This window comes from Melozone crissalis, unplaced genomic scaffold (assembly GCF_028551555.1).
Source record: "Melozone crissalis strain CALT ecotype California unplaced genomic scaffold, PUWL_Pcris_2 ptg000006l_1, whole genome shotgun sequence".
NCBI lineage: Eukaryota > Metazoa > Chordata > Aves > Passeriformes > Passerellidae > Melozone > Melozone crissalis.
This window is the reverse complement of record NW_026535784.1, coordinates 31,036,171-31,060,323: the sequence shown is the minus strand read 5'-3', so window position 1 is coordinate 31,060,323 and position 24,153 is coordinate 31,036,171. Positions and strand designations below refer to the sequence as shown.

At 38.6% G+C, this 24,153-nt stretch overlaps 1 protein-coding gene across 1 annotated transcript in view; it reads left to right on the top strand.

Moving 5' to 3' along the window:
• GALNTL6 (polypeptide N-acetylgalactosaminyltransferase like 6) overlaps window positions 1–24,153 on the top strand; it is a 423,505-nt gene that overhangs the window by 363,532 nt on the left and 35,820 nt on the right. The window contains exon 7 of the mRNA XM_054292088.1: window positions 19,985–20,102. Coding sequence (XP_054148063.1) covers window positions 19,985–20,102 — 118 coding nt within the window. The remainder of the gene's footprint in view (window positions 1–19,984; window positions 20,103–24,153) is intronic.

Genomic DNA, 24,153 nt, shown 5'->3' with positions numbered 1-24,153 from the left:
TCCCCGGCTTTTTCATGCTAGGGCAAATAGCCACTCTCTTTTCCCAGGGGTGCAAATGACGTGTGGACATGCAGGGAGCTGGGAGTGGAGAGATGGTGATAAGTCAGGAAGAGCACAGTGGGAGAGCAGTAACAATAATTTCTCTTTTCAAAGCACTGCAAACGTGCAAAGGACCTCTCAAAATACCCAGGGGAAAAGTAAACAGCAGGGAAGAAAGTAGTTTGGAGGAGTGATTTCAGACCACTGCCTGGGGAGCACAGGGCAGGGGTTTTGAAGAGACTCCCATGGACCCTGAAGGAGAACAAACCCTAAGCTCTCAGTCCACAGGAAATGTTTTAAGTCCCCAGCTCTTTGCTTTGCAGAAGGTTTTAATGCCTAGCCTGTCATTTAGGGATTTTTTTTTTTTTTTTTTGACAGAATGACAGTTGAAACAGCAAAACCGTTCAAAGCACAATCTTTGTTCCTGGCTTGTTCAAAGGGCATTCAGGGAAGGTGAACAGTCCTTTGTCAGTCATATATGTGTAATTAATCAATATAGCTTAATCATATGGGCCCTGTTATTTCCAGGGATGTTTTCATTTGACCTTAAACCAAACAACATAACAAAAACAAAGGAATTATTGTAAATGTTGAATATAAACTATATTGCATTAATTTTTACACTTACCTTACTGCATTTGCTTGCATTTCCATTTCTGCTACATAGAGATATTATTATTCCATAGAAGAGTGATGTTAAGAGATGTGATTATGTTTTTTGTAAATCACAAGGTATTATTGCTATTGCAACCAATTACCAATATGGGTTCCTATAATGGTAATTTAATAGATTAATAAATTTTTAATGCCAAGACAGAGTATTGTGACTGTCTTAATGGAAGTGATAATACTTTAAAAACATTTGTATATGTACCAGAAGGCAATAACATGCTCATAATTTCTGTAAGCATAAAAAAATTCAAAATTTATCAAAATGTGAATATTGGAATGCCTGAGATTGTTTTTTTTATACTGCCATGTTTTTTTAATGCGGTATAGCAGAATACTGATCCAGTTTATAAAAATACTTGAATTTACATATTTGTTTATTAGAAATTATTTTTACCTTATTACTTTCATTAATAGTTTGTTGGAAATGAAAGTTTCCTAAACTCTGCCGGCACAGCTGGCCCTAGGCTGTAAGACAAGGAAGGTTGATAGGGGCTTTAACTGCAGACAGATTTCATCTGTCTCATCTAATACTTATTAAGAAATCTAACCTCGGTTAAGTTGTATTATACAAACCTTCAATTGTACCAAGGACTGCCAAATAGTTGTTTTCTGCTTTTACTAGACTTACATCTCCACCTACTGGCTGATTCAACAAAGTCCCTTTAAAATATTAGTTTAAATGAAGTCAAAGTAGTGTTTTGCCTGTTAAAGCTTTTCTTATTCATTTATAGACACATTTTTCTGGTGAGGTTTGTTCAAAGTTGCTTGGCCACCTATAATATATGAACTATAATGAAGTCACTGATTTTAAACTTCTTGTCCTGTGCATATTAGCTTTGGTCTTAATAACGAAAATATGACGGAATTTTTAAATCAGGAAAAGATATCTCTCTCTCTCTCTCTCTCTCTCCCTATCTATCTATTCAGTGGGAATGCATGAGTACATCCAATAGCCAAGTACACAGTACACCTGTACAAAGTTATTCCTGTATAACTCAATAAAGATTAATAGCATAAGAAGATTTATAGCAGTAGAGAAATAATTTTTAAAAAGAAAATCAGAAAAATGTCTTGTAGCAGAGCACTCAGATGACCCAATGGGTGATTATCAGTATTATTGCTGCATCCAGAAGGAAAAAAAAAAGGCAAAGGAAAAAAAGAAATTGTAATGTCAGTTTAGAATTTAGCAAAAAGAACAGGCTGAAATTTGGTAACAAAAAGTTGAAAGTCAAGGTGGACTGACAGTGAGAATTTCTTTCAGAACAGTGTCATCCGTAGGCAGCAGTAGAGGAAGAGAGCAGCTATTTGTGGAAGCTGATGATCATAGATAACAATGACTCTCCACTGTGATAACAGCTGTGAAAAGGACAAATGAAATCCTGGATCTTATTTTGCTTGTAGCATTTGGCCCTAGTTACCAAATATTTCCAAATCCCAGCTGACCTTACTCCTTTTCCTCACAAGTCAGGATATCTCCTCACACCCTCAGGTGGGTTCTGTCTGTTCTTCTCTGGTCTTTGAGATGCTACAACTTCAGCCCCATTTCCAGAGGGAGAAGGTGAGAGCATAAAACACACACAAAATTAGAGCACAGGGTGTTCTTTTATACCTTAGTTTTCTCCAAAGGTTTTGCTTTCTCATTCTTTATGATGAGTCATTCACCTGCGAAAACTGATGTCATGTCCTGTCTACCACCACTTTAAAACCTTTTGACTGGCATTTCTACTTAATTTCTGCTAAATTAGCAAGTCTGTGACTTCAGAAAGCTTCCTACTAAAAATACATTGGTAAAATCTTAACTATTGTGAGGAACCTAAAGTACACAATCTGCCTAGTGGTCATATAGAGAATAAATACAGTATAGTGCATGGTGAAACTAGAAACCTGCTGCTTGGGCTGAGTAATAGTAATTCACACACACCCCATTAATTTTATGGATGTCAATTTAGATCTAGATACCACATCAGGGGCATCTAGAAAAATGTCATATGAGCCACTTAGAATTAAATATCTTTTTCTGCAGAAGTTTGTGTTGAGCAGTGCTAGAATTCAAATGCTAAATGGTGTAGGTTTCTTTTCAATTTGTTTTTTTTTTCTCTGAGCAATTTCTTCAAATACTTACAAGAATAACTCAAAATAGGAGCATGCCCTGAATACAAAAGTAGCTATTACCCAGCTGGAACAGAAATATTCCAAAAATGTGGAAGATAACTGAAAGAAAATTGAAAAGCACTTTGCTTTGTATCTGAAAACAATAGGCACCAGCAGAAACCTTGAGACAATTTCGGTGGTTCTCCAGATAGCTGATTTTTGAATGCTTTCATTTGACTAAAATGGAAGAATTAATTATGGAACTTAAATGAATGTGTGAGTTTCTGCATGTTTCTGCATGACATTTCAGACATAAGAAATAAAAAAATACTCCAAAAGAAAGGGTAAAAGCACAAAGATGTGGAGTTCAACCCATAAAGCAGGAACACCAGCAGGACTAGAGGTGCCTGTAGCATCATAGCATCATTGACAGCAGCATAGATGATGCCTTCAGTTCTCTGAAAATACTGATCATTCTGGAAATTAATTGAACATACCAAAGCAGTCAGGCTGTTTAAAAATATTTGATCCGTCAGAGGATTCCTGGTCCATTGCTAAGAGACCTCACATCCTGTTTCAGTCTTTACTTCCTTGGCCTTTTGCAGCCTCTTTTCATAAAAGACAAGCTCCATAGTCCTCTGGTGGTTCTGGCACAGCTTTAAGTTTATTTTCACCTCTCCATTTTGAAAAGTGCAGGCCAGATTTGTATGCATCATACTGCATGCAATCCTCAGCACCTGAGCTATATCTGCTGGAAAGATCTTTACTAATAGATCTTAAAGTTGTGTTTGACCTTTCCAGAGCTTATCTGTTTCTTGTTTCTTCCATCCCTGAGCAATCCGACCTTGCATATCTCAGGTAGCTGGGGCAGCTATTCTTGCAAATATTCAATTGATCCAGTTGTTGCTCTGACAAAGTAAAGGGCTCAGGGTGTATGGAATAAGATGTACTTGAAAGATTCCCTGAGAACTTTGATGTCGCTTTTCCAATACTTGAATCCATTTCCATTCAATAAGCATTGTACTTTTTTTTCCACTTCCATTTCTAATGAAGCCTGAAATTAACATAACTTTTTAGTTTCCTTTCTTATTTGCAACAACATCATTGATACTAGTAGCATAGCACTAGGAATAGTTATTGTAAAGCTAGAGGCAGAAGTCAAAAGTATTTTGGATCCTGTATGTTGGGAAGAGGAGTGTTTTGAGTTATTTGGTCTATCCCAATATAACTAACACTTAACATCTCTACATTTAAGCTACAGTTTGTCTGGGGGAGAGGTAGTCCATGTGAATCTTAGTTAAAATTTTGAACTCCTCAGTGTCATCACCTTACCTTAACAGAGGTCCTCTGTTATTAAAAAGCTGATGTAAATGCACTATTTTTTTGGGGGAGGGGGGGGCAGGGAATTAATTTTTGTATTGTGATTTGCAGGTGTAATGGCATGAAAAACCCCTATATTTTAAGGGAAGAGCTATAGCAGTTGATAATTCTGAAATTTCTGAAACCCATAGATGAGCATATGCTACTGGTGAGCAAGATTTTAGTGAGCAGTTTTAGCAAGGGGTTCCTACAGGGATGACTAGGATTTTGATATTCAAAATTGAATTGAAATTTCTGGTGTCTTGTATATTTTCTGTTTGTGTAAACAAACTTGGTGTTAGCTGTAAGTCAGTATCTGTTAATAATTATGTTGGACAATTCTCCTTTCTGAGCCTTTTTGCCTCTCTCTGGGTTTTGTCCCTGTAAGAGGGTTGTTAACTCTGTACACATCCTGCCAGAGATATAATAGTAATGAGAGAAGCAAACTCAGGGGTCCATAATCCATTTTTCAAAGTTAGGTAGTTCAGTCTGAAGAATGCAGTGTTTTGGAGAGTGTCTTGCTGGGACACAGAAGATCTGTAGATGAGAACAATAGCTGGAGCAGTAGAGGCTCATCACAGTGCCAGGGGCAGGGCTGGTCACTGACGTGCTGTCAGGTTTGTTAGCTGAAACAGATCCTTGGGGATTTTCACAACAGCTTTCCTTTCTGCACATTGATATTCCTTATTTCTGAATTATTCAGCATTGCTGCTGCTTAGCCAGAGAGTGTCTCTGGAGCATAATTAGCTAAGCAATGGATAAAAACAGGAAAAAAGAAATGTCCCAATTATATAGTCATTGTTTTGTGAGTACTTGAATAGCAGTTTAAAATACCAGCTGTAGTTCACAGGAACCTGCAAGCCAGGGCTGGGAAACTCTGGAAAAGATACCCTAGCCTCAGTCAAATTAATACCAAAATTCCTATGGTATGAAACAGGGCAAAAGTTGAACCTTTCAAGACATGTAAAAACAGACAGATACAAACTAATGCTGAGATATGACCTGTCCTACATCTACCTCATTTTTAAGAGAAACAGAAGGACAATCCCTTTCTCCATGTGTTAAATACTTTGGTAGTTCTTTTTCCATTCCTTACCTTTTTTGGAAAATGAAATTAATTTTGTTTTTACCAAGATAATAATGAGAATCTTTGGCTAGTGTTTGATCTACTACTCTTACTGCTGGAGATGTGTTTTGCTGAAAAAGGAATGATGTTTCAGGATTGGAAGCTTCGTAGAAATATATTAACACTGAATTTTATAGATGAAGTACAGAACAAGTGACTTACTGTAGAGCCTAAAAAACAGGAGTATCCACACAGGACACTCCTGAGGCCAAATTTTGCTACCATATCTTAGGCCTTCTTCCCCCATTTTCTCCAGCTGTTAGCTCTCTTTATAACTTACTTAATTTAAATTAACTAGTTAATTAGCTCTTTGGCAGAACTAATTTTTAAAAATTAGGCATTTCCTAAATTTTAAGTAAATTACACAAAAAATAAATGTTACCAATATTTAATGGGAACTAGAATCTCTTTCTCTTGGTCTTCAGGTGATGGATACAGAGTTTTATTATCTTAAAAACAGGGGGAAAATACATTTCAGCTTTCTGTTTGCAGGCGTTATAGGAAAGCAAATGGCCAACAGGATATTTACACTGAAGCAAGGAGAAAGAGCAGCATCATACCAGGCAACTTGGTTGACTGGTTACAATAAAAATAGTTCAAATATGGAACTTCTGATCCATAAAGATAAATTCCAAAATGTTATTAATGAAATAATTTTAAGTGGGAAAGATGCTCAGAGGAAAGAGCATGCAAATATTTAGTAAGCCTAAGAAATAAGCTGATTTTAACAAGGAAAGTGTTTTGAATTTGAGATTTCTGAATGTAAATGTCAGTGTTATTGCAAATAAATGAGAAGAATCAGAAACGCTGGCATGAAGTCAAATGTTTTGTTAGAGTTCTTATGTTTTATCATTGTCAGATGTAAGCTTGATGCCTGAGTAAAACATCCTGCAGGACAGACTTAAAGCCAAATTAGCCAGCCTTCCATATTAGTTACCTGCAGGAGTGATGTCAGAGCTGGCTGCAGGCACACTCCAGCTGGTGCTCTCCAAATGGAATACTGAGTGTCATCAATCTGTGAGTGCTCCTTGCAGACACACCTTCCTGCCCTCAAGGCAGGGTTACCACACTCTGATAGCAGCCACAGGAGGTGAGCCAGGGAAAAGTTGTTTGAGATGAAGGTTGTGTTCTCTGTGGCTTCCCCAGATTCTTCCAGAACTGGAGTGATGGTGTGGCTCTGATTTCAAGCACCCAGAATCCTGCAGATGTGGGGCATCACTGCAGGTGCCGGTGATACTGGTGGGAAGAGGTGGCCTATTCTTCTGAGTCTTGGAAGCATCCTAAAATTCAGCATGCTCTCAGGAGCTCTCTGCCATGTACAGCAGATGCAGGGATTACCCCAGTGATTTGTAAATCTGATCTGGTGTGAGGAGAAGGATTTGTGTGGTGTGCAAGGTTATATATGCTTGCTAAAAAGTTTTGGGGCAGTCAAGAGAGGTTTATTGACTTACTCTGGATGAGGGAAGAAGGGAAAAGAAAAGGAGTGATGGTAGATACTATAGAATACTTAATCTGTGTTTAAACCACCTAATTCAGGAGTAGTTTTGGTGGCATTGGGTTGATGGTTAGACTACGTGATCATGAAGGGCTCTTCCAACCCTGATGATTCTGTGATTTTGTAATCATGAAGTACTGCCTCCTGTGCTTTGCAATACCCACCTCCAGGAGCATGTAAACTCAACAAAACCCTCTACACTCAGGAAAACTGTCTTGTTTTCTAGTGCTTGAGTGAATTCAGCAATTTGAGGGAGATACAGCTGTTCTGTGGGGATAAGACCACACACCTGCAGGCTGTAGCAGGGAGTGCTCTCCCTTTGGGAACAGCAAGACATCAGATACCTTAAGCAGTAGTAGGAACTTGGCTATTTGAAAGAATAGGTGGGCAGTGATTGTGACCTCCATTCCAAGTCTTTTGCCGTTGCCGTTGTTGCTTTCTCCTAAAGTTGGTAGAGTATGGATACACGTTTGACATCTTTATTTTTCATCAGATGACCATGACAGGCTGAGAAGTTGCTGCCAAAGAGTAGCTCTGAATGGTTTGATGTTAAGCTGTGAGATTGTCTCAAGTATTGGTGCAGGTCCTTGGGGGAAATGGCTCTACAGAACCACACATCCTATTGAGTGTCTCCATTAATTATGTGAATTATTCAGGGGCTTACAAATCTTTGAGAGGACAGTCAAAATGCAGTGTTGTTTGGTCCTGGCAAATGGAAGAAATAATCAGAAGGAACTGACGTGAAATTCAGCTCTGAAAAGCAAAGAGTTCCACTGCCAAGGAGAAATTTAAAGCATGAATGCAAATAGCTAGTTAGGACTGCGACAGGAAAGGATGAAGGTGTTATATTGTTAAATAAAGTTCCATTTTCATCATGTGATGTGTTAACATCCATAAAAGTTGCAGGTAGATATTCCAGTTTGCGTATCTGTCCTGGACACATTGCCATGTCCAGATTTGACCACCATATCTGGGAGCCATGGCATACTCATTTGGAGACTGCAGATGAGGTTCAGAACAGAGAAAACTGAGAGAGGGAGGACACTGTATCTTTCTGATATGGAAAAATTAATTAAAAAGAGGATAGTGTTGAGTTGTTCCAATGGAGACTGGGCAGGTTTTTCACAGTTGTAGCATTGTTCCCCCTTTGTTTATTTACTGAAGTTTCATCAGGCAAAGGCAGTCTGTAACGTGATCAAGGAGAAAACTTTGGCAAAGTTCATCAGCCCTTAATATTTTACAGAGGATTGTATAAAACTTCAGTGGCAGTGGTGGTTTACTTGTGTGCAGTTAATTTTTTTGCTAAGAAAATTGCTTTTCCACAGACAAAGAAAAGCGCTTAGTGATTTGCTGAACTCTCCAGTCAAGGGATTTAATTTAGTAACTGAGATGGAGGGAGGAGTATTTTTAATTCACTGATGTACTTCATTTATGTATTTGTTTCCTAAGAGGGAAACAATAATAAAATCTTTTGTGATAAAGTCAGTTTGCAAGGCTTACAATAACAGGGAATGTTTAACTTGAAAAGGTTTTATTTTAAGATTTATAATACTGTAAAGTAATTCAAAGAAAAATACAAGCAATATATTCAAAGTTAACATTTGGGGCATGTGTGAAATAATATTTCAAAAAAAATTGTTTTCACTGTAGGCTCCTATATAATAGCACTAAAAATGTATTATAGGTCAGTATAAAGGCTCAGCTAGAGTGGTTTAGTGACTGGGGAAAGACCTTCTCATGTATCAGTTTCTAAACAAACATATTTTTTGCAAGAATTGATATTTCAGAGGATTATTTATATCAGCAGACAAGACATGCACTTCCTGAAAATGGATTATTTCTGTGTTCTACTACTTACTGCAATAGATCATATGCTGACTTCTTATTAGAAAATATGTTTAAAAGATCTTACATTAGTCTCCACCTAGAGTACAAATTAGCTGTGCTTCCTTCACTAGAACTGTAGCTGGGAAACTGAACTCAAAATCTTTCATGCAAGGAAAAAATGTTCTTGATTATATTCCTTTCTCTGAAACAGGAACTTTTTATTACATACATTATTTGTCAAGAATGTGACACATATTTCTTGCTGCATACTTGGCTGTTGGCTTTTGTCTCGGTAATGAAATACATACACACATGCTCTGAATGGATCATGACAGTGGAGTGAACTTCATTATTCCACAGAGAGGTGAAGGAATATTGGCTCGCTTGTGTGGTGTTCATCATGTGGACACCATTGCTCATGGCAACGGGAGTTTGTGGAGAATGACATTATTCATTTGGAGTTTTGCCTGGCAGCCATCTCTATTGTTAGTGCAGAGCAAATAATGTGATGATCTTGAAGGACTACCAGGGATACATACATGGATCCTGTGCTCACATCTACTGTGAAATTTCAGAGTTGTTCAATTTACTGAAACAAAAATAGGAAGATTTTTTTCACTGTCTCCTAATTTTCTTCTTAGTCATCACTTCAGATGGCACCTGTCTGTAATTAGAATCTGTCCTACAGCAGACAGGGTGTATCTTTGAAAACCCCAAACAGGGGGTGCATCTCCTGCATCCATTTCTCTCTGATTTATTAAATCCCCCAGAAAGTGAAATCAAGTCTCAAGGTGAATCCCTCCCGTGTGATGCAGGAAGAGGAAGGTTGCTTTGTTTGTTGCTTCTGCACTGGGATTGGAGTATGCTGAGTTTTCTCCTTGGAAAACACAGGTGTATAAACCACTCCTAGATTAATGGCAAGGTATCTAAAGGGTATTGGTACAGACAGGGTGATGTATGGAGGAAGAAAACTGCTAATGCAGAGCATGCTGTGTCAGATTTGCTTGAAGCTGTTCTTCCTGCTCTGGAAAGAGAAGCAATGAAGACAAAATGCTGACCTCTGTGAAGCTCATTCCTCTTCTCAGAAAATGTACTTAGTCTTTCTTTCTTGCTATTATTCTTTGTCAAGAAATTGTACCTTCTAGGTAGAGCAGATTTTCAGCCTCCAGGAATAGTTGCACCAGCAAGTGATTGAAAGATATCGTCAGGTATCCACTTCACCTAAGCGCAAAACACTGTTTAGTTGTGACCATTTCACTTTTCTGCCTCTGTGGAGAGATTAAGCCTCATCACTAATAAAAAAACTAAATTATGAATGGAGTTCTTTTAGTAATACTTGAAAGCAGATTTTTTCCCTTTGGCTTGTTTGCTTTCCCACTTGCTCCCAATATTAATTGTTAATGGAATAACATCCTGTGTAATTACAATGGAAGCATGGTTCTGCTTTTAAGTATAGTTATGAGGAGAAAATATTCATAGTGTTCTGTTTCACTTTATCTTCATTTATAAGTGTAGCATTTAGAAGAATAGCATCCTATGTACAGTCTTACTGCTGGTAATGACAGCCAACAATTTACTGTGTGTATTAGGTTAGGTTCTGTGTTGTTGTACAGCTGAAGTTTTTAGGAAAATATTTTCACAAATGTAGGACACCAAATGTCAGACTGACCTAATTACTGTTCTTCCCTACACTTTCTATGGGCTTTCTTCTCTTCTGCTAGCTGGAGATGAGTGGTTTGAAAATGTTTTCTCTAGCAAAACATTCAGTTGTATTATCTTGGTCTTTATGGCATCATAGTTCTCCTTTCTGGTTAGCTGTTAGCGAGGGATTGTTTTTGTTTACAAAAGTAAGTGTCAGGAGTGAGACCTGCTGGTGAGATCCATGCTCCTCAGTTCACACCAGCTGCAGAGACAAGCATCCCCTGAGAGTTTTTCAGGGAACCTGGCAAAAAAAAAAATTTCCTAGGCAGGGAGTTGGTGAATGAGCTGTAGGACAGGATTGAAGCCAAGAATTCAGGAGACTCAGATCAAGAGATCAAAAAGAAAGAAGTTTCTAGTGACAGTGTAGACAGTATAGATTTCTGTCCTTTGGAGGTGTACAGATTTGATCAGTCAGCATAACTGTACTGACCCTGGCCACCAGATAACAGATGATGATCTCAAAGATTAAGGGTGGATTACTGCAGCATGAACAAAGGTGATGTAAGTATCGTGAGGCTGAAGTAGTGTCCCATGGTGAGAAGTTTTTTGGACAGATGGAGCAATTTTTCTCTTTGGGGGAAACAGGTCTGAGGCCTGAAGCCCATCTGTGTGCTGGCAGCAAGTCGGGGTTGGCAGCAGCACCTGAGCCTGTCACTGAGACTGGACTCATGACCCCAGGGACAGCGTCCACATTTGAGGCCAAGAAAGTGGGGAAAAGTGAGCACTCAAGGCCTTAAAGTGGACCCTGAGTCGTCTTTGAATCTGCATTTGAATTATTTCTCAGAGGAGCTAAGAAACCCATTGGATGAGAAGCACTGAGCACTCTTTGTGTAGTCTGTAAAATGATAACAGTATTACCAATTCCTCCTATGAACAACATCTACTTAATGCGACTATGTGTCAGTAATGATCTAGATGATACAGATCCCATTTGTTTGGGGTGGTGGATGTGGCCAGTGGTGGAGATCAAGTGAAATTACAGTTCCAGTGGGGTCAGTAGCTGCTATTTCTAACAAAGATTTTTCTGATTGTTTGTGATTAAGGATTTGCTTTTTCCGTTGTGTTTTTTGTGTTGGTTTTTGATGGGTTTGTGGATGGTTCTTTTGTAACCTCTTAACAATAAAGCCTGTCTAGATTAGATTAGCTGGGTTGGTTAGAGCACATTGCTAATAATGGCAAGGTTGTGGGTTTGATCCCTGTACAGGTCATTTACCTGTGGATCCCTTTCAACCCAGAAGATTCTGTGATCTTCTCACCACTTAGAAGAGTTCTTATTACTGTTCAGCTTACCTTCCTGCCAGTTCAGGATTTGATACACCTTTCCTTGTGCTTTCAAATGTAATTCTGAAGTGATAGAACTGTCTCTAACACATTATTTAAAATTATTTGGGCATCGATTGCCCAAATCAATTGCTCCAAATCTTAAGATGTTTCTTAAAATAGCCGTAACACTTTTTTTTTTCATATATTATTAGTCTAGATAAATGCAAAAGAATATTTTTTTTCTGGAAGCAGGTTTTCTGGAGACAGGAGTCTTGGGGTTTGAGGTAATGCAGTTACATTGCTTATATGTTCTTTTTTTTTTTCTTGAGTATTTTCCTTATAGACATCTACAGGTTAGGGCGACCCCTCTTGATCCATGTGCTGTTACATGGCAGGCAGTGGGACACTGCTGGCACAAGAGTATCTGGGCTGTGTGAGCGTCTGGATCCAGGAGGAAAAAAGCTTGCAAGGCAGCTGCAGTCTCTGTTGGTGAGTCACCTAAAAGCCAGCAATGGACCCAGTCCAGCCTGAGGCCATATCATCTCCTGTTATTCTGCTTTTGAATTGCTCCCAAAGGTGCTAGCTGTTCTTAGAAATGTATCCTATACAGCTAGAAGAGGATTTTAGTGTGCAGCCTCCTTGAGGGAAGGAGGTTGGTTGTCTCATTTGCACTGTGTAGGGATTCTCATTCCCAACTCTGAGATCAGTGTGGTTTGCTCAGCAGTTTCCACTATGGCTTGTGCAAATTAGCAGAGCTCCATGGCAAACTGATTAGCTGTATTTGCCTTCAAAGTCAGGTGCAGAGTTCACATACATAATTTCACTGCAACTGATAATAAACCAGGAAGGTTCATTCCTCTGGTTTTCCACAGCCTGTCCATTTTTACAACATCAAATTAAAAGTAGATGCTATCATGGGATAATCAAGTGCGCAACCTCATCAGTTTTCAGCTCCTTTGTGCTCCATTGAGAAGTACTTTCCAGTGTTTTTTCTATCACTTCTGTACTTGAAAAGCTGCTTTCAGTGCTTCACAGATTCCACAAGAAAATATTCTTGCTCCTCTGGTGCAGACTGGGAGAATCTAATGCCTGGCTCCCCATTACCCTCCATAATAGGGTAACACCGCAAATTACAGAGCTTTAATAAATGGCAATGATGCATCTAAGAGAACATTTCCAGGATCCCAGAATGCCTTTGGCTGCATATTAGCCTCTTCAGGACTAATTTTTTTTTGCCTTCTTAAAACTTGGCGTTCATGAAATCTTTGACCACTGGCAAATGGATGAGTTGCTTTGTGTAGCAATGGCACAGCTACAAAAGCTGTGCCAAGGTCCAGCCTCTCCCCCTGTCAGCATGGAATCTTTTCAGGCTTCTGCATTAATCCCCAAAGACAGACATAAACGAAATATTAAAATTACCTTTTGTCCCCAGTTCCCTGCTTGTGCTTGAAGGTGTGGAGTGCATAAGGTGGAGTGGGGGCACTTGCTGACAGTACTGTGGAAGAACTGATCAAAGGAATAACATTCATCCACATCCTCAGCTCCATGGCAGATCACAGCCATATCATTAACTGTGTGTCTCATCTCGTTAGCCTAGTGTGAGAGCTCTGTCTGCTTGAGTCGGTCACCAGGGGCAGTCTGTGGGACCCTGAAGAAAAGCCAATTCCATCAGGATGCTAGGCAGCAGTGTTTTTAAAGACTTTGCTAAAAAATCAGGAGAAGGTTATTGTAACTATACTTCCACTTATTCAAAATCTTTGCAACTCAGAAATGTTCTGGTGATGACCTTCACTAACTATTCAGTCTGATCTGGTGTGTGAACAATAGCAGGAACAGAAAAGAAAAACCACTGAAACTCCAGGTGCCATTTCCTTGCAGTGCTTTAATTCTTACCCTTCTTATTTGCCCACCTGAATCAATTTCAAAGAAAGCCAGAGCCTGAAATACTGCAGGACATCCAGAACAAGTAAAACCTTGTCTTTTGTGTGGAGTTTATGGTGGTGATTGCAATTCAGCAGCCTTGTTGGTCTTTTTTCCAAGTCCCCAACTTCTACAAGTGTGCACGTGGTGCTGTACAGTGGCATGTAGTGTATTTATCAGACAGGCTTCTTTTCCTCACTGGTCATTCTTCAAACCACCCAAGCTGCTGGGTGTACACCTTATGTACAAAGCTATTTTGGGTGGGCTCTCATGTCTTTAAATCTACTTTAATCTGCAATAAGTACATAATATGTTAGAGTTCTAAAAAACATAGGGCTGTAGTAATCCAAATAACTTAGTTAAAATCATCTGTAACTTTTAACAGCCGACTCCTAACTGATTGGATTTGTAATCTAGGAATCTGCCTTGGGAGGAAAAAGTCTGAATTAAAGGACTATTTTGAAAATAAGAACCTATTTTCAGCCCAGTGGTTATGTTTCAAAAGGAAACATTTATTATCTTTAATGAAATTGAAAATTTCTCCTTGAGTTTAAACTTTGGTTATGATGCTATACAGGGCTTAATTAAGTCAATAAAGCAAAAGTAAGCCCTGGAAGATAATTTTCTGGTTTATACCTTTCTGTCTAAGGAGGGGAAGAAAACATTGGATAGCAATTCTCTTCAGATACTGCCCCCATATCTTCTGAGAGAATTTCCACAAAGGTGGTGATGGGATTTAATGAACTGTTGTTATTCATAGGAACATAGAATCAAAGCTCAGCAAAAGCCAGGAAACCTGAAGTTCCTCTTTTAGGGACAGTTGATACTATTTTACCTCCAATCTATCTTCATTTCTACATCTAATTTCAAAGATTATATTTTCAAGGGACAACAGTGAATGCAGATAATATCCATCAATTTGAAAAGGTGCTAAGCTCACAGAGCTGTTTCAAATTGTGTTTAGAGGTTGTTTTTGTTTTCTCTAGCAGTTCTTCCTACTGATAAATTGAAGGGTTTTTTGCTGCTGTGTCCAAGGTCCATCCCTCCTCATGACATGAATGTGGCTCAGCTGAGGAGCTGCTCTCAGCTCTGCTCTCTTGCTTTTGCAGCCCTCAGGCCTCAATCTTGTGAGACTGCTTGTGTATTAGATTTGTGTCTTTAGCATGACTTCCAGCTGTTCATTTGCTCCTTGGTTTTATCCTTCTGAACACCATTGCCTGCAGGACATTTCCAGAAGCTTTCATTTACTTTTACTTTCAGGATGCTCATTTGTGCTGACCCACCTGCTTAGTTTGAGTGCTGTAGATCTCCTCTAACAACAATTCAGACAGATTTCTCTTGGATTATGAGAGGTAATTATGGGAAGGAGAAGCCTTTCCTTCAGAGTCTTCAGTCTCTACCCAGCTCATCTCTTTCTCATTAATTTTCTAAATATGAGAGAAAAGGGCCTCATCACCCACATAAGGACTCATGTTGCTTTTTTACAATATATTTTTTTTTTAATGAAGTTTAGCAATGTAGTAAGAAAAACAAGAATCTGTGATGAAATTACAGTGGAAACTTCTATAAACTGAAAGTCAAGCACTTTTAGAAGTTCCTTTGTAGCTGACTCTCCACAGCTTTCTGGCTCACCATTTGAAGAAAGGGGTTTTATCTTAATATTTCCCAAACAAAAATGGAGTTTAAAAATTGAATGTGATTATAGAGAGACTTGGAAGTTGAGTTTAATACAACTTGGCTGCTACCTGTTGCAGCACAATGATCATTTGAATGGGTAGTTTACATTTATCTAGGGTAAAAGTTGTTCAGAAAATGGGACACTTGAGTTAAAAAAGAAAGAGTAACTGCCGTAGGCTGATGGAACAGAGACAGATTTTACTTTCTGAATGTTGATGATTTTATAAACATTGAAATGGGTCATGGTTTTAGAATGGATAAAAGATAAAACAATGCCTTACAGAAATATTAAATGTAAAAGAGTTGGTGCATTTGAAAATACATTTTAATACATTTTCATTATATTTGCTTAGAGAATTAAGTATATAAAATATTCCACTTTTTTTTTTTACTTCTTGAGAAATTCGCAAAGCCTTATCACTATTCATTCAGCTAATTTGACATCTTTTACTATGCACAGTATGGAAACTGTCTTTAGGTGGAGCAACCACTAAATTTTTATTTTTGTCATTTACTTTCGTAACCTACATCACATCCGTGCCATCTGATCACCTCCTCTTAATTTCAGTTTGGTTTACTCCTGCATTCACTTCCTTCAAGTAGCCAAGTCTGTCACTAACATTACACATACATAAATTTTAATTTTCAGGGTTTTCAAACTTTTGTTTAGGATTAGTGTCAGCTTCTGCTATTTGCTTTGAGAAGCTTTGATACAGTGTCAGGACTCACTGCAGACAGCACCTGGGGCAGTCACCAGTGAAACAAGGTAACTGAATTTATTCCCCTTCCTGGGGTGCCTTCATTGGCATCTCTGGGGTGAAGGGACGCTTCTTGCTTAACAAGACATTGAAATTCATTATTAAAGATGCAGAAGCCTAGCTCAAAGCTGTATTCAGTAGGTCACCAGTCATTTCTGGGGCTGTCACTGTGCCAGCAGCACTATGGCCCCTTTCCTCCTTTTCCATTACATCCCTGATGCCACGAGGTCAGTAGGACCTAGTCCTGATTTCTGTTGTGGGCTATTTGCCTTGGTTTTGTATAATGTGCCCTTGGATTTGGCACTGAAGGTCAGTTTGTCTGATGTGTCCTGCACGAGATGTGTCCTGTCCTGGACTTCTCTGTCCAGCATTCATCCGTCTCTGTTCAGCAGTTCAGCATGGAGCCTTTTATCAGTCTGGGTTATACAGAGGGGTGCAGAGTGCAATATGTGCCATTCCTTGGATTCAATTACAATGGCCAAATTGCAGCTGTTTCGGGCAGGTGCTTCCTATCAGTGTACCTACTGGGCACGTCATCCAGCACAAGTGCTTTCCCATTTTCATTTCCCTCATTTTCGTTCTGCAGGCTGTCAGAGCTTCTCTTCCCTTCTCACAAATCCTTTAGTTCCGCTGTGTGTATCACTCTTGCAGTGTAATGATTCCAAGCCCGGCTATGCAGTTTGCTTCTTTGTAACACACCATATTTGTTTCTATTGCAAGTACCTTCACACTCCTTTGAAGTTCATGTCATTTTTCCCTTACCTTGAAAATTCATAGGTGAAATTATCTCCTTCCTTCCTCTGCATGTTAATTGCAAGCAGTTATAAAAATTTTTGCTGGCTACAGTTTGAGCTACTGCTACACTTCCTTTAGTGCCGTTTTTTGTTTGTAATGTATCTTTTCCTATTAAGTATTTGCCTGCCTTTTTCTCAGTCTGTATTTTTTTGCAAAGCAAGTTTTGTGGGGTTTTACGCTCTAACTGAATCAAATCCTTTTTCTATTCAGCACAGCAATCTTTGACCAGTTGGGCCATTTTTCAATCAGCTAGCTTTTACTTCCAATATTGTTCTTTCATGTATGTTCAGTGAGTCTGTGCAGTAGTTCTCAGGTGGAAGGATTTTTACAAATATTTTTAAGTTTAGCAATTTTACCCTTCTAGCTTTTGTGATGTTTTAGGAGTCTTTGTCCTTTTAATGTTTTGACCATAAGAACTTTACAGCTTTCCACTGTAATTACTCACATAATATTATGCTGTAATAGCTCAAGTCTGATTGTTTAAGCATCTGAGTAGGACATTTCATGAAAAAATCACTACTACAAACATAGCTTTGTACTTGACATTTCTACACAGAAGCCACTAAACAAGAGATTAATTCTTCTCCTTTGGGCTCAGTGCAGTTCTTTTATCTGTGTAAGTGATCCTATTGATGCATAAGGACTTTTCATATCGCCCATGATTGCAAGACTGGACTCTTGCCTTCATATTTTGGAGACAATTTAAGGCCTGTTCAGCAGTAGCTGTTTGTGGCATGGAGTGGAATTCATGCTGTGCCAAGCACTCTGTTTCACACAGCTTATTACTAATTCCACTCTAATGAAAACCAAAAGGCCATCCTGCTTTTCCTCTTCATTGCTCTTCCTACAAAACAACAAATGTCAGAGCATCTTGTGGAATAGGAATTAATGGGGCAACATTACATTCAATTTCTTCACTTTTTTTTTTAAGGAATTGCAAAAATTATGGGTTTGCTACGGTTCCAGTCATTAGGTGGTTTTGTTAATTGCAATAAATGTTCTGAACTTTCACGTCTGAAGAACAAGGGGTTTCGTTACTCAGGATTTATCACTGGAAAAATCTATCTATTCAAATATAATTTGTAAGTACTTGCCAATTATTTTGTCTTCCATCTGATTTACCTGCGGCAATTGCCTTTTTTATAGGCCATTCACTCTACTGAGGGAAATGCTTAGGAAAGATATTGTATCTATGAGAAGTAGAGAAATCCTGCATTTTCCCAGTGATTTCTGGGACTACATTTCCTCTGTCAGTAGCAATTTTGTTATAAGCATTCTCGTTGTAAGTCCTTTATAAAAGGACATTATGTTTTGATCATTTAAAACCTGAAGTCAAAAAGGACATTATATTTACTATGGTAGGAATTGAAAATGTATTGTAGTAGTCAGAATCCTCAGGGAAAGGTTTCTAATAAAATCTCTGTTTAATTTATTCATATGTGGAAATATAGTCAATATTGAAACATGAAATGTCAATAAAAGTAAAAAAGTATTAGCATTCAGTGTATGTTACACTGCACAGCCTTGCCAGTTTGGATTTTTTTTCGCAAAGCATTGTTTCTCAAAGTTTCTATGTGCTTTTTAAAAAGTAATCTCTAAAGGAAAATTAAATTAGTCTGTAAGAGTCATGAAAATGGGTAGTTTAATTTTTTTTAAGGTACCATATAGAAGCGAAAGGAAAATTATCCATAATGTTTCTCGTTACCATGAATGCAAATGAGGGGATAATTTTCTAACATTCATGTGTGGGATTCACTGGCTGCCTGATGGTGGCAGAGACCACTCAGTTGTTTGCTTGCTATTTTATTGTCTCTACTGCCTTAGATAAAAGACAGCAGCCTAAAAAAGTGTTAAGGCAGAGAAAATATGGCAGAATATTCCATTAACATGATGTCCTCTTCGGTAAACTTCTAACTCATGCATGGATTCCTGAAATATTTACCAGTCCCAAGTTCACTGCCAAATCCTAAACCAGTGGCAAAGGGAGTTTTTATTTTCCAGTCAGGGCTTCCAGGATGATACCATCTGCTCCCATAGCTCCAAACAAACCACCAGCTGTAATTCAAAACAAAATGCCCCAGGATGGAATAATTTTCCCTTGGGGCTTTATTGCTACAAGACACAGGGCACAGGACGCAGTTTCACGTTGGCTCTCTGCTAAGGAAACATTGCCTGGAAGCCATCCAGGTCTCCTGTGGCTTTGCCTTTTCTTCCCTCTCTGACCAGCTATCAGTATGAATGTGTTCCTTCTGGCCTCTTGCTGTGAAACTCATAAGGCTGGTGTTGATCTGCATTGATGGAATTGCATAGTTGGATTGGACTTTCATAAGCGTGTTGTTTCCCTCCTGTTCAGCATAGATGTCCTTGTATTCCCCTTCCACCAGAACTTCAAGGAATAAGTGGAAGAGCAACATTTGAATTCCGAAAGCTGTCACTGTATCTAATGCATTAGAAAGGTGGTCTTTTTGATACTGAAAGAAAAGAAAAAGAGAAAATGCTTGTTTTCCAGTACAAAATTCCTGTTTATAAATTTGCAATATGTTTTTGTTGTTATTCTCTAACAATAACTTTAAATATCTCATTTGTTTTCTATATTGTCTGTGGAAAAGACTGAGTCAATTTAAGAAAATGTCACATAATTATTAATGGAATAAATGGAAACATGGGAAGCATAGCAAATTATTTGCCTATAAGTCACATTACCACTGTGAGATACATTTGAGGAGTTCTAAATGTTTAGGAAAGCAGATGTTTAACTCCCAACAGCTTCTCTTCAGCCATCCTCTTTCACCTTTCTGCCTTTCTCTAGCCAGCACATATGAGACTGAAATTAATTGAAAACTTTTGCTCACTTTCAAATGCACATTACTTCACATGGAGTATTGAGACTCATTAAGTACTTTGGCAGTTTTCCAGAGTCCCTTTCTTTCTCTGTTACTTAGCAATAAACAGAACTTTTGGGGAGGCTATTAGTTTTTTGGGCTTGGTTTTGTTGGGATTTTTTTTTAAAAGGAGTTTGTGCATGACTGTCTACCATTCTCTAGATCTACCATATTGCCTGTTTCTCATCTGGAGCCCCTCTTTGGATGAATAAAGGTAAATATTGTTTGGTTTCACTACTATCATCTATGTTTATCTGTGCCTTTCATAGCTTCACAATTCAAACAAACATTCCTACAAACACACCCAGAGGGCACACACACACACACACATGGGCCAAACATCTTCATTATTGTTTGTGTTGCTTTATTCATCCTTCAGGTCTCCTGTAATGGCTGGAGGTCTGTTTGCCGTTAACCGGAAATGGTTTTGGGAGCTGGGAGGCTATGACCCAGGATTAGAAATATGGGGAGGAGAGCAGTATGAAATCTCCTTTAAGGTAAGTCATCAAGCCACTTTATAGAATACTTCCTCACTGGTGTTATCACGATGCTTTCATTCATCTGGGCTTCTGTCTTTTTTAACTAAAATTAATTTACTACAATACTTCTTTTCATTAGGAATTTCCACAGTGCCATAAGCAAATGCTCCAGAAGCCATATAAAAATCACACTGAGTGCAGCTCCCTCTGAAAACACGGTAGCTTACCACTGTCAAAGAATGAAGTTCCACCTTTTCCCTTTTATCAAGTCTTCTCCACTTACCTTTGCTCAGATGCTGTGTTTGTGCTCAAGTGTTGAGCTCAGTTCGACAAGCCGACAGAGAACTAATCCAGCAGAAAAGAAAATGGAATAGTTTTTCTGTCCAGATCAACAAGTTTAATCATCTCTGGGGATACGGTCCCCTGTAGTCAGCTCAAGAAAAAGGGTAGAAATAGAGAAAGTCATAGGAAGAAAGGCTCCTTTCAATAGCAGTGGATCACTAGAGCAGCTCAGCTGCCATGAGCTGTTATCTGCAGGCCAGCTGTTCCAAAGGAAACTTTTTTAAATTGCATTTAAATTATTGTAATGGTATATGGGTCATTCAAGTGCTCAGGTTATGTACAACCAGCCATGTTACAGTATACCTTCATATCCTGTATGTGGACATGTGTATTGAAATCAGTTACTTGGCATTTACATGTAGAGCTGAGAGTCTTGCTACTTTCCACATGTAAGACAGGTATTTTTATTAGTTTACTGAGGACTAACATGTCTAATTTTGAGTTTATTTTCCAGTATACCCAAGGACATAAAAATTTTACCTCATGGTCTCTACATGCAAAGTTTTGCAAGGGCTTGATAGAGTTTCCTGACTTAGATTATTTGAGTCAAATGTGTTTGGATAGAGCTTGAAACTGAAATTGTAATTCAAATTTACCTCCAGGATCTTTCCAGCCTACTTCCAAACTCTGTCAGTGTAAAGCTCTTTAAATAAATATAACATGTCAGCCATGACTAATATCAGATATCTTGCAGCTGAGTTTCAGCTGCAATTAAAACAATGCTGAGGCCATTCTGTTGACTGAAATGTACAGTGTCACCCAGCACTGGTTTTCCAGCCTCTCTTTACAGGAGTTCCAAGAACTGCAAAATGTTTTGCATTAACTGGCTTACTTTCGTGTTTCTCCAAATCATTTTTATACTTCAGGAAAATAAAACAGGAAGGCAGGGGAAACTCAATAGCTAGACTGTATGTTTAGAATATATTGATTACCTTCTGTCCATTTATTTTTTTGTTTCAGAGGCAAATATAAGTAGTTACTTGTAGCTGTCACAATGGACTCTGACAGGTCACTCATGATTTTATTATCATATTTCAAATATTCCTTTTATTCATCATTGCAAAGAATATATTTGTTGTTCTCTCCAGACTTTGTATAGAAACCATGGTAACACAACTGGAAATTGAGATACCAGACTGTCCCAGTGTGTTTTGTTCAAGTGATAGATTATTTTTTTTTTGGAGGCAGCTGTGGCACACTGGGTCTCATTTCAGTCATATCTCTGGATCTGTCTCATTAGCATATAATAACCTTAGGGTCCTTGTCCTTTCTTCCTAGTGTTAAAAAAAGAAAAAAATTGTCTTTAGAAATTACTGCCAAGTAGGAGTAAATTCTTATTGGAAGAATTTAAGAGATGTAAAATAAAAAAAAATTGTTGTTTGGTTTGGAATAACAAAAAATTGGAAAAAATCTCAGAGGTGGAAGAGACAAAGATAAATAACTGAGGATTTTTATGTCAGAATCACCACAATCAGCTTGGGAAAGGTTTCTGCTTCAGCAGATTCTACTGTAGCTATAGATTGAGTTATCTTAAAACTTAATAAATGAGGACAAGTTGGCCAGACAGTTCAATTTACCAGATCTGTTGAGAAAACTTGGTAAGATAGTGGACTTCCAAATTGTTCCAAAGTCAGTGAAAGTCAGTGAAAAAGCTGAATAACCAGACTGGTCCAGCTGCCTTGGCTTCACTTGAGTGAATCTAGAGATGGCAATTTACTCTTTCTTAGAGCATCCACATCTATGGCCTGTGGAAGCATTGTCGGACAGGTGCTGTGTGTTGATGCCACATCTTACTTTATTTGCTTGGCAAATAATTATTTGGAGTACTGTGGATGGTGACACAGCCACAAAATGTCTCAAAATATGACCTCTTCATTAAATAGTTTCTTAGATTAAATTTTATATAAGGAAGTATTCAGGATTTTAATTTTTGGCAACATCAGGGTCCATTTTTTTTTAAATTAAAAAGGTGTAGGACATCTTGCTGACAGTACTCTTCGGTGTGTACTAGACTTGTGAAAGCTGCAAAGTGCTGGAGCTAACCTGATTAATAGCATCTCTTCACAATAATGAGGAAAGTCACTATTTGGGAAATCCTAGATTTAAAACTATTAGATTTAAATCTATTTACTACAGTTTAGGTAGTAATCACCACAATACGGAGTATCAAAACATACTAATGTCCTGTGTTTCCTGAAGACCCTTGTGGTTGACCTTGGCTGTTTGCCAGGTGCCCAGCAAAGCTGCTCTAACCTCCTCTCTTCATGTGACTAAGGGAAAGGGAATATAACAAAAGTCTCCTGGATCAAGATAAGGAGAGGGAGAGATCACTCACCAGTTACCATCATGGGCAAAGGTGACCTGAACTGGGGAAAAACATTTTATTACTGATCAAATCAGAGTAGGGCAATAAGAAATAAATGCAAATTTTAAAACACTTTTCCCCACCCTTCCCTGCTTCTCAACTTCCTTCCCAATTTTCTCCTCCTCCTCACTCTCAGGGGAACAGGAAATGGGGACTGCAGTCAGTTCATCATGTGTTGTCTCTGCTGCTCCTTCCTCCTCAGGGAGAGGAGTCCTCACAATCTTAACCTGCTCCGGCATGAGGTCCCCCAGGGGCAGCAGGTCCTCTGTGATCTCTGCTCCACCATGAACCTTTCAGGGGCTGCAGGGGCACAACTGTCTCGCCATGGTGTTCACCACAGGCTGCAAGGGAATCTCTGCTCCAGCACCTGGGGCACCTCCTCCCCCTCCTCCTTCCCTGACTTTGATGTCTGCAGAGCTGGTGCTCTCAGGAGTTGTCACTGCTCTCTCTGGCTAAAGTTGCACAGTAACTTTTCCCTATTCTTAAATCTGTTATGCCAGAGGCACTGCCACCATCGCTGGTGGCCTTGGACCGGGACATGTCTGTCCTGGAGCCAGCTGGCATTGGCCCTGTTGAACCTGAGGGAAGCTTCTGGCAGCTTCCATCAGAAGCCACCTCTATTGCCACCCTGCTACCAAAACCTGGATGTGAAAACCCAGTGCAATCCTTTGCACTAGACATTCCTTAGGCATTGTAAATCATACCAAAACAAAAATGCTAATGCTGGTTCCCTCTTCTCTTGAAGATAGTCATCTGTATCTACAGTTGTTTTATCCTTATCCATGCCAATACATTTTTTTAAATTCTCTTCATCCCTGTTTTCCAAAACACACCTCCAAGTTCATTAATCCTTTTCATTATCATCATAATCACTATTAATTCCCTCCACAGCTATCAATCTTGGCAGCAGATAGGGAGTGGAGGAGCATTACCACTTATTAGTGCAGTTGTAATCTATATGAAGGACTGGCAAATGTGAAATATTGCCAGTTTTCTTGGAATTTTAGAGGTGCTGTTGAGTATTGTTGAAATACTCACAGTCATCAGTTCCCAGTTTACATGGTACAGTTTTAATATTTCCTGACAGGAAATCCCACTTCACCTCCAGCAAATGGTTTTGCAATTTTCAGACCCATTGACTGTAGATTTGCTGTCAGTGATCCTATTTTTCAATTTTTCTTTCATTTAGAGGAACATTCTCACTGGGTGTAAAAGTTCACAGGAAAATATTGTTCTTTCTCCTTTTCTACAACTGCCAAGTCTGTTCTTTTGGCTTATATTTCAAGAAGAGTGAAAAAATCCCATAAAATTTTTATATTCCTATTTTCTACAACTTTTTCAGTCCCACTGTTGTAATACATT